The sequence below is a fragment of the Hakea prostrata genome, chromosome 1, assembly GCF_041222555.1.
Source record: "Hakea prostrata isolate BN-2017 chromosome 1, UWA_Hpros_2, whole genome shotgun sequence".
NCBI classification, from domain to species: domain Eukaryota; kingdom Viridiplantae; phylum Streptophyta; class Magnoliopsida; order Proteales; family Proteaceae; genus Hakea; species Hakea prostrata.
In genome coordinates, this window is record NC_142600.1 from 31,395,021 (window position 1) to 31,406,915 (window position 11,895).

General features: G+C 35.6%; 1 protein-coding gene across 1 annotated transcript; it reads right to left on the bottom strand.

The window, feature by feature from the left end:
- Positions 1 to 264: 264 nt before the first annotated feature.
- Positions 265 to 4,038, bottom strand: LOC149028739 (alpha-farnesene synthase-like). Its single transcript, XM_089149089.1, has 7 exons — positions 3,843 to 4,038; positions 2,320 to 2,596; positions 1,842 to 2,226; positions 1,541 to 1,759; positions 799 to 937; positions 453 to 701; positions 265 to 348 (listed from the first exon to the last, which is right to left on the bottom strand). Exons 1-7 carry the CDS (start codon positions 3,966 to 3,968, stop codon positions 340 to 342), a joined length of 1,404 nt encoding a protein of 467 aa, XP_089005215.1. The 5' UTR covers positions 3,969 to 4,038; the 3' UTR covers positions 265 to 339.
- Between the last annotated feature and the right edge of the window lie 7,857 nt (positions 4,039 to 11,895).

An 11,895-nucleotide genomic window follows, 5' to 3' on the forward strand; every position in this document is an offset into this window, starting at 1 on the left:
ATGACAGCATTTAATAGGGACAGTTTATTCACTGGATAGGTTGAACTAGCAAAGACAAGACAGTGGTTTTGGTTTCGCGATCTTGAACCCCAAAGCCATCTCCATGTTGGTAAATAAAATGAGCCACTCGTGCAATGTTGTAGGTGAAGTTCAGAAACGCAGGAGGCAAATGAGATGAGTGGGTGATGCATTTCTCATTCATTCTCTTCCATGACTCATTTATCATGCCTTTTATGTGCTCTCGAGCTATCTCCTCTGAAACTTGTGCTTCTCTCATGTAACATAGGATTGATGATGGAGCGTCACCTCTCTCCAACTCCGCTTGAGAAAACACCAAATTTATCCAAACTACATAAATCACTAATAAAGGTCAGGGAAATCTTCCCACTTTCAAATCCACTCTAGTGAAAAGGAAAACTACTGCTATTGACTTCGGTAGGAAAGGTAAATACCGCTGAAGTCCCCAGATCATTGCAAAGCCGAATGATCAGGGATGGATGGTACGCAAAGTCCTGATTGGTCTCCAGGAAACCTACAACTTGATTGCTCTTTTCATGGGCTAGGGCAAAATATCCATGAACAAGAAGAATTTCACCTGAGGATGAAATCCTTGCATTGTCTAGATACTCTCGTAGAGAAGGTGAATATCCACTAATGTACCACTTTGCTTCTAGCATTAATGCTTTACAGTAATCTATCCACTGCGTTTCAAGGTTATTACCAGTTAATTTTAATTAGTAAAGAACATGAGGAGATGGAAAATGGAAGCAAAAGAAACTAGAGAATTGATGTACTTGCCACTTTCTTAAGTTGAGTCATAATGTTCATCTTCTGGTCATTCTGAACTTCACTGCAGATTTCAGTAGTCGTTCCATGAAGTGTGAGAAAACATATCTTCATATAGTCTGGTAGGTGATCAATTTTCTTCTCATCCCACCTGAAGGATGTAGTTGGATAAATTGAATAACATATGCTGACAATATTAAAAAAGGACATTACCCATTACACTATTGTGGTGAAAAATGATTTTCAGCATGTAAAATGTCTCGACCCGTTTCACAGGGCCTAACCGTGGTTGAATGTTGACCATCACCAAGTAGGCATGGGTCTTGTTCAAAATTTCAAGTTCTTACTGATTGTGAACCCTAAACTGTTTGGAGGTCTTGTCTTGCTGTCTTGGGTATTTTTGAGTGCATGGGCACTCTAGTCTTTTTCTTTGAACTAAGGTCGTCACCTGTTCTTATATGCAATCTCTAGAAAGGGTTGAAAAGGGTAGAAAACGTCAGAGGATATACTCTGTTCTTCTTCCTCATGGTAAAACACAATCTCTCCTTCTGTGGATATAGCCTTCAAGAGATCCAGGTAAATCTAGTCTTTTGTGTGTGTGCAACCTTTTGTGTTACTTTTCTAACATAAACGAGATTGTCATTGCTATGGAGTCTAGTGAGGCTGGGTTTTCAGTCTTACTCTTGTTTCTAGAGAACCTATGACCATTTGGACATAATGAAGTAACCTTCAATGTTGTGCTTCTCACGCTTACCTTTCCACTGCATCAGTGAAGTACTCTAATTCATCCATAGAGCCATAAATATCGTAAGCATCATCAATTAAGATAATCAGATTGATTATTTTAGTCAACCATTTTCTTAGATTCCCATATTGAGGCCCAAAAACTGATCCCACTGACCACAAGAAACACTCCACTAATCGATGCCTTGCAAAGCTCAACTTCTCAGCAAGGCCCTCCTCTTTCCACCACCTGCATGCACAACAGTAGAGAAATTAGATACATGTACTATATTTAAGATCATCACTGGAGATAAGATTATCAATGACCTTACCTATATATTTCCTTCAGCTCTCCTTGATGGGTTGCTTGAACCATGTTGAAGTTCAGTTTCGCAAGTTCCAGTAATTTAGAGCTTAAATGATTTTTGCTCTCATATGCATGAGTGTACCACCTGGCTTCTATCCATGGAACCCTACAGTGGGAAGGAACCTCCAGCGCATGGGCAATTTGTTGAGCAAGGTGTGGGTCATGATCAAATTTTCTTTTCATGATGAGATCCTTTAAAGTTCTGGTAGAGAAAGCTTTTGCCTTTTCCATAACGATTTCACCCTCTATAGCAAGATGTGAAGCTTCATACAGGCTAAGCATTCCTTTAATGTCCTGAGAAAGGCTTGTCCTGAAATTATCAGTTTCATCCATGAAGTTGCTAAACTGATCTGCATCTCACAGAACAGGAGATAGATCAAATGTGAATCTTATTTCTAGATGAAATGATCAATGGGGAAGGAGAGAGTAAAGATAAACTGTACCTTGTGACAAAAAATAACCATGTTGCCTCAGAAGCCTGAAGCATAGAGCCGTAGAATGGAGATCATCATCACTAATTAGTCTACCACCATTTCTTAGGAATGACATCAATTCATCCAATGCTTCTTTGATCTCCTTCTCGAAATGATACTGAAGACCTAACCTTTGGATGTCGTCGATCAAATCGAGCTGATCAGCCAGTGGGACCATCTCTTTATGTTTTACGAGCAAATGTTTCATATCCTTCTTCAGCTTCTTAACGCGCCTTTTGCAGGTGTCCTACTTGACAGAAGGAAATGACTTAGGTGGCCTATTTGAATTCGTGGAAGACCACCTACCTCTAAACTGTTAGGACTCACCAGTGGCTATAAATGACTAATCCAAATTCGCTTGCAATTCCGTATTTATCCGATCCAATTATTGGATGCAGATAATAACAATACCCCAACTTCCCATCCATTATTATCCAATTAAATTCTTTTATTATATTTTTATTTTTATAAAATTTTAATTTAAGATATGTACTTTTTTTTAAAGATTTTCTATTAAAACAGAGAACAAAATAAATTCAATAGTTATACAAATATAAGAAAATCAATCAAAAACTAAAAAGAAAAAAAAAAAAAAAAAAGGGTAAGGAAAGAAAGTTATAAATTCTTAAATTTTTCTAAATCTAGCATTCACAAATAAGATGGTAAAAATGTTAACTGATAGTTAAAAACTTATACTCAACCTATACTCAAACTCATTTAGAATGATCTATATGACAAAGACAATTGAGAAAATAGGAACAAAATCTGAAAAATAAAGCATATCTATTTGTTATGGTCAACCTATATTTGATAGTTCGACCACTGTTTGTTGGACGGTCCGACCACGATTGATCTGAAGACATCTGGACCGACTATATTTTGAGTTGTTCATAAACAAGATAACATATGAAACGTATGCACTAAGCATAGCCAACCATCTTAAAGATAGGGATAAGGATTCCGATCAAGTCAAATAGTTCGAATCCCTATTAGAGTCCAAATCAAACTCTATATCTATAATCCAAGTAATACTCTCTTAGCGAATAAAATTTCAACTTTTCTCCTCGTGAAAGTTAACGACAATTATAGAGTTTAAGTTGAACTCCATCACTACACAGCCAAGGTAACCTATTAAGCTATAAATACCCACACTTTACTCATTAACAAGTAGGCATTCTGGGGTCACTCTCTCTAGCATTGAGTGTTCTACAAGTTGTTTTCTTCTTCTAAAAGCTATGCACTTCCAATAACTTGATGGTCGGAGACATTCCTCGACCAACCAATCCGATTGAACATTCCTCGACCAACCAACCTGATTGATCACATTTTTTGCATGTTGCTCGTTTCTGCTGCTGAACAGGTTTTGGAGCAACACTAACTAATCCATAAGATTTATATGTTTAGTAAAGTTATGACTTAAAATATAGATCAAACAACAAAAATATATAAAAAAACAAACATACTCCACATGAGAACTTAAAAAAATTTCTCACCGAGAATTTGCTTTGAAGTGATTGCACAAATTCATAATCCCAAATGTTTGGTTTGTAGTTGGCAGTTCTTCTCTTATTGGCACTATCATCATTAGCATGCTTGGGCGTAACTATGAAACCCTCCATAATGCCTTCTTTTGTGAAATGAGAAATGCAAGGACTTGCAAGCAAGTCTAGCTAGAAGAGATCTCTCGGGAAGAAGTTTTTAATTTGAATATGAGATGATTCTAATTTGGAACCTATTTATAGGAAAAAGGTGGCAATAATGCAGCATCTACGGAGAATCCCATAGAAAAAAGTTTCTTATGGAACAAGGGAAATTCTTGACTTCTCTTTCATAGACATGTGTGCATTTGTTTTAGTCTTCTTCTTCCTTTTTTTTGGGAAGCATTTGTTTTAGTCATACAACCACAATAGCAGCCCTGAGCGCGATTGTCTTATTAAGATACACGTGAAAATCAATTCATGAGAATCTGCGGTGATAAACAGAAGTCCCAAGTCAAATAATAATGCCAAAAATACATTAGATATTTATGCAAATTTGTGGTCATACATAAAAGCCGAAATGAAATAAAAATAATGACATAATATATAATGACATAATATATTAGTTTTTTATTGCGTAAGAAGTATTTATAGTATTGAATGGACATGAAAGCGACTTTGGTATTTATGAGATTTTCTAGAATTCCGGAAGAGAGAGCTCTAGCCTTTTTCAGCAAGCTTTCACTCTTTATAGCTAGGTGTAAAGCTTATATAAGTCTTAAAAAAAAAAAAAAAAAGTAAAGCTTCATACAAGTCAAGTATTTTTTTAATGACTTGACAGAGACTTGTCATGAAATTACGAGTTTCATTCATAAAATTGTTAACAAATTTGCATTTTGTCATATATGTGTGCTTGATTTTTTTTTCTCGCATGATTCTTTTCTTTTCTTTATTATTATTATTATTATTTATCAATAAATAACTTATATTAAACTTTCCAGAGCAATACTACTAGAGGATCAAGTAGAGTTTATAAAAAAGGAGCTGGGGACAACCACCAAAGTGTGAAAAGGCAAAGAGACCTTGACCCTCTTGCTAACTAATCCGCAAAGACGTTACCACTACTATGAATGTACCTAAACTCAATATGTTCAAATTGAAAAGACAAAGCATCAATAACTTCAGAGATGCTGCTATATTACCAATCAAGAGAATTGGTTTGCCCACTAAAGGCTAACAAAGCATTTTTTCAATCTGAAAAAATCATTACATTATTGATTCCTAGATTAATGGCCATGTGAACTGAATGCGTTATGGTTTCTAGATCCACTTGTGCTGTAAAAGAATTGTACATGCTGTTGATTTTGCTGCCAATAAGTTCCCACTAGGACCCCAAATCAAACACCTTGGACCCCCCCCCCTTTATATTAGTTTAGGAATCCCATGAACCTTCAGCATAAATCTGGAAGCACCTTCTTTTGCAGTTGCTGTTCATCCAATTGCTCTCTTACAGCTTCCTGCTGTCCACAGGATGCTGTCTGTTGTTTGATGGTCCATTGGATGCTGTCTTGTTGTTGGTGCATTTTTTCTCAGACCTCTTTGTTGACAAAGAAAAATCACATGTGTTAAAGGAGGTTAAAGGTCTTTTTTCCTTATCTCATTTTAAATGCAAATATGTGAATGTCAAGATGTTATTAATTGCATGAAGAAAAATGCAATTAATGGGAGATGCAATTAATGTGAGAGGTTTGTTTCTTTCTCAAACGTTCACCTCCTCATCTATAAAAAGAAAGGAGGTTTGCTTAAGGAGTAGGAAGTGAACAAGAGAACTCACGAGAGAACTCATTAAGTGCAGGGATTTAGGGGTTTGAGTGAGGTATTTATGTGTTGGAGTAGTGGGTTTGAAATTCTTCAAGGGTTGAGAGTGTGAGTTGAAAGAGGGTGTAAAGGGGTATCCAGTTTTGGATACAGGGTTGGGTTTGGTTATAAATTCATGCATTGTACAAGTGGTGTATTTTACTTTCTCATAGTGAAATGTCTCATTATGCCCATGGATGTAGGCAAAGCTGAACCACGTGTATTGTTTTGTCTGTGTTTCTTTTATGATTAACTATTTTGTTATCTTTCATGTGGGTCCTGCACGAGTACTATTCACGTGGGCCCCACACTAGCACTATTCACGAATATTCTTTTTTCCTGTAGATCTTTTATACAGACAAGAAAAGAATAAACCGTCTATCACTATTTTTCCCAACATCTGGAACATGTGAAAAATACCCGATATCATCTATAAATTAGTGAATGATCTATATAAACATGGCGCTCTCCCTGAAAAAATAAACTCATTTCGGGCTTTCCATACACCCAGATCATTAGACTCCGCATGATATGGACTAAAGTAAGACTACCTGAATGATGATATTTGGTTTCAATGAAATCAAACAAATTCATGATGGAATTACTTGTAAAAAGACGAGTTTTGAACTGCAAGGGAGATGCTCTCCAACATTGTTAAGCATGACAGCATTTAAATAATACATGCACTACTGTTTCATTAAAATAAATACATATGCAAGGGTAATCTGGTCTTTTACTTGTAATTAATTGATTGAGCCAGTTTTAGCCGGTTCACTTGTTTTTATAAGGCTTTAGATTGGATTGGTTCATTTCATATGTTGTTGCAAAACGAATTGGGGTTTTTCAATCGTGTTTGGGCTCTGCGATGGCGTTCTATGGTTTCTCTCTATTCTTCGTCGTTTGATCTGATTCTTGGACAATCTCGAAGGTGCTCTGAGCAAGAAGTGTTCAATTAAGGGAGAAGGAGACTCGATGGGAGTTTGGTGATGATCCATGCCTATCCTGGTTATCTCTTGTACAGATTCGTTTCTCTTGATTTGTAAGTTCTTATTCAAATCCCATAGTGAAGATCGGACTCATACCAGAGTCCCGGAGAGTAGGTTCATTTGAACCGAACTCCGTCATCAATTTTTGTCTCATCTTGCTATTTAATTTTGGTAAATCTCAAACGATCGAGCATGTTAGGGTTAACAGATTGGCATCAGAGCCTGTGTTAGGTGTTTCGATGGAATTAAATTAGGGCTTCTTTGTGTTTTCTATCTAATTTAGTTCATATAATCTCATATGGTTAGTAGGTTAGATTATTGAATTTATCTGGTTCATAAATGCTTCGGCTGCTGCTACTTTGGGTTAGGATTTGATAATATACATTTGATTTTGTATAGTTTCTCCACTTGATGGTTAGAATTTGATAACATACATTTGATTTTGTATAGTTTCTGCCACTGTTGGTCAGAATTTGATAACATACATTTGATTTTGTATAGTTTCTGCTACTGTTGATTATAATTCTGATCTTATATATATTGATCTGTATAATTAGGCCTGCTCCAAAGTTGATTATAGGTCTGATCTTATATATATTGATCTGTGTAATTCAGCTATTGCCAGTGCTATTTACAGAGTGGTTTCTTTTCTTGTATTCAGTCCTAAGTTTTTGTTTATAAGTCTATTAATTTTGTAATTGATAGCCTAGTTATGAGATTGAATTCTATTTCGAATTAATTGCTGAATTAATTTAGAATACAATTGTTAAATTTTGATATATGCTTGCAATTTTTTTGTTTTGTTAATCTAGCATTGTATTTGGTCTATATGGGCTGCATGTATTAACAAGTTTATAATTAAATGTTGATGTATATCTTGTAGATAAAATAAAAATATATATAAAAAAATATATATATATATATATATATATATATATATATATATATATATATATATATATATATATATATATATATATATATATATCGAAAAGCACGCCAAACCTCAGGAGTTACATTCCATAGTAGTCAGTCTTTCAATTCCATCTCTTGGAACTTCTCAACCATCCATTGTTAGCTCTCTGCCAGCCTGTGCCAGGTCAGTCATAAGTGCTAACGAAGGCTTCGCACTTGAAAGGGCAAAGCAAGATTTGAAAGTCCAAGGCTTGTCCCCTCTCTGCCCCTAAAGACTGGGGGAAATTCCTATTGCTTTGTGGTCAATATATATATATATATATATATATATATATATATATATATATATATATATATATATTGATTTGTGAGGATTACCGGCTTCAAAGTGGAGTTTAGCAAGGGACTGAGTCTACCAGGGGAGGATTCTCCTCCCAGTGTGGTTACTACTAGCTCTAGTAGAGCTGTAGGTTTAGGAGAAAACCCTAGGTACCTAAGTTTGGAAACTCCAATGGAGGGTTCTAGGGTAGACATAGAAAAGTTTGATGGGACTGGGGATTTTGGAATATGGAGAATGCAATATGGTGCATGCTCTGAAACAACACTGATGGTGTTATTAGGTGCTTAGATGAAGAGGATAATACCCCTGTCAAAGTGTGGACAAAGCTTGAACAAATTTATCAGAAAAAGAATCTAGGTAACAAAATTTATTTAAAAGAAAGATTGTATGGGTTTAAAATGGATCTTGCTATTAGTCTAGATAAAAATCTAGATGTGTTTAAGAAATTAGTTCAAGACTTGGCTAGTACTGGGGAGAAGAGCAAATTAGATGACCAAGATCTGTCTATTATCCTGTTAAATTCCCTTCATAATGAATATCTTATTGTTAAGAATTCAATTAAATATGTTTATCAAAACATTACCCTTGAGCAATGTATTGATGTTCTAAAGAATAGGGAGTCAGAGTTGTTGGCTTCTGGTAAGACTAAAGGGAGTGGGAAAATTTGTTTGTTAAGGACAAGGGTTCTTACAAACAAGGGAAGCCCAAGGAGAAGGGTAAAGTATATGACAATCATGCAAATAGCAACAAGAACAACAATGGGAATAATAAGTTGATTCTAGCACCAAGATGTGCTTTTACTGTAAGAAAGTGGGTCATTTTAAGAAAAATTGTTTTGCATACAAAAGAAAATTGAAAGAAAATGAGACATCTAATACTGATATGCATGGATTTAGTAATGGTCAAACTAATGTGTACGAAGACATTTGTGAAGTATTGACCATATCTGATAGTGATAGGCATGATGGATGGATTTTGGATTCAGGTTGTACTTACCATATGTGTCCTCATTTGCATTGGTTTACACACCTGATTGAGATAGAAAATGCCAAGGTAATGATGGGAAACAATGATGTATATGATGTGATTGGAATTAGAACAATTAAATTACTCACTCACAATAAATCTGTTTTCACTATGCATGATGTTAGATATATACCTGATTTGAAGAGAAACTTGATTTCAACAAGTAGCCTTGATAGTGCTGGGTTTGATATAAGTATCTTTGGTGATATTCTTACTATTTCCAAAGGTTCTCATGCATGTTTGAAAGGCAATTCTCAATCTGGTTTGTATGTGTTTGATGGTAGTACATACCTAGATGGTATCTCTAGTATATGTTGTTTGTCCAATGAGTCAACCAGTACAAGTGTGTGGCATTCTAAGTTGGGACACATTAGTAACAGAGGTATGCAATCTCTAAAGAAACAAGGCCTATTTGGCAAGGATAAAATTGAAAATTTAGAGTTTTGTGAGTTGTGCATCCTAGGAAAGCAACACAGGTTGAGCTTTGGGGTTGGGTCTCATTTATCTAGTGCTATATTAGAATATATTCATGCTGATTTGTGGGGACCAACATCTGTCTTGTCTTATGGAGGAAACTCCTATTTTCTATCTCTTGTTGATGACTACTCTAGGAGAACTTGGATTTTCTTGTTAAAGTCTAAGGATGAAACATTTGTTAAGTTTAAGGAATGGGTTGCTTTGATAGAGAATCTGAGTGGAAAGAAAGTTAAGACTTTAAGAACTGATAATGGATTAGAATTTGTAAATGAAATGTCTAATGGGTTTTGTAAAGACAAAGGTATTCAAAGGCATAGAACAGTTAAAGCTATTCCTCAGTAAAATGGCATTGGTGAAAGAATGAATAGAACTATATTAAATAAAACTAGATGCATGCTCATTAGTTCTAGGGTACCCAAGGGGTTTTGGGGTGAGGCTGTGACTACAGCTGTTCACCTAATCAATAGGTGTCCTTGTGTAACCCTAGGTTCTAAAACTCCTGAGAAGATGTGGGGGGGGGGGGGGGAAGCCCCCCAAGCTAGGCTACCTTAGGGTGTTTGGCTGTGAGGCCTTTGCTCATTAAAACATTGGCAAATTGGAACCTAGGAGTAAGAAGTGCATATTTCTGGGGTATTCTGAGGGAGTTAAAGGCTATAAATTGTGAGATAAATCTATACTTGGAGTAAAGACCTTTGTGAGTAGGGATGTTCTCTTTAGAGAGAGTGTATTCCCTTGCCTGTCTATTGACAATACTAATCTTAATCCACTTGATCAAAGATTGACTGATTTCACTCAATTTGATTTAGAGCAGGTTGATATTTCTTTTAATCCTGTTCAGACTATTGATTGTAGTAAACCTAAAGAACCCTTGTCTTCCCCTCAACCCTGCTATAGTGATAATAAGCCTGTGGTTGTGGTTCCTGATATTGATAGTGGGCCAATGCCCTCTTCTCTGACTTCCACTAAAGAGGTGGGTGGGGCTCCTGATTTGAGTAGTTATCAACTGGCAAGAGATAGAGTGAGGAGAGAGGTTAGGCCACCTAAGAGGTATTTAACCAACTTTTCCCTTGAGACTGATGATTCAATTTCTGAATTTGGGTCTGATGAACCTAGTTCCTATGAGGAAGCTTTAAATTCCAAGGATAAGGATTTATGGATTCAAGCCATAAATGAGGAGTTGGAATCATTGAATAAAAATCAAGTTTGGGAACTAGTTGATAAGCCCAAAGACCAAAGGCTATTGCCTTGCAAGTGGATATTTAAAATCAAAGATGATGGAGTAAACAAATCTAAAAGATATAAGGCTAGACTAGTTGTTAAATGCTTTGTCCAGAGAGGAAGGGGTGGATTATGATGAATTTTTTCTCCTGTTGCCAAGTATAAGACTATAAGGTTGTTGTTGTCCCTAGTTGCTTAGGAAAAAATGACAATAGAGCAAATGGACGTCAAAACTGCCTTTCTTCATGGCAACCTAGAAGAAAGGATATATATGCAACTTCCTTTAGGCATCTCGGCAGCAGGAGATGGATCTTAAGCTTGCATGTTGAAGAAATCCTTCTATAGACTCAAACAAGCCCCTAGGCAATGGAACAAACAGTTTGATTCATTTGTTTTGAGTGTTGGTTTTAAGAAAAGTGTTTATGACAGTTGCCTCTATTTTCTCATTTTAGATTATGTTGTTTTGTATCTAATACTTTATGTTGATGATATATTGATTGCTTGTGTTGATTCTAATATTATTCAAGATGTCAAAGACGTTAAAATCTGAATTTGAAATGAAAGAACTTGGGATAGCCAAGATGGTGTTAAGGATTGAAATTTATAGGAGTAAGGAGGAGGATACAATGTTTTTGTCAAAGTTTATATTTGCTAAAGGTTCTTGAGAAATTTAATATGTTAAATTGTAAACCAATGAATGTTCCTTTAGCTGCACATTTTAAACTTTCTAATGATCATTGTCTTAGAAATAATCTTGAAAAGAATGAAATGTCAAAAGTCCCTTATTCTAGTCTTTTAGGTTCTCTTATGTATCTCATGATATGTACTAGACCTGATATTGCTCATGATGTTAGTGTATTGAGTAGATTTATGTCCAATCCTGGTAAGGAGCACTGACTTGCTCTCAAGTGGCTTTTGAGATATTTGAGAGGTACTATTCATAAAGGTCTTGTGTTCAAGTGCACATCTGGTGACCTAATTCTTGAAGGATATACTGACTATGATTATGCTAGTAATAAAGATAATAGGAAATCATTATCTTCTTATTTCTTCATGTTATCTAGTAATTGCATCAGTTGGGAGGTGCAACAACAGCCTGTAGTTGCCTTGTCTACTACAGAGGCCGAGCTTGTTGCTGCATCTGAATGTGTGAAGGAGTGCATATGGTTAAATGGCTTGTTATGTGAATTGGGTGTTTTAAAGATTAAGCCTATTATATTTGTTGATAATCAAAGTGCTATTTTCTTGT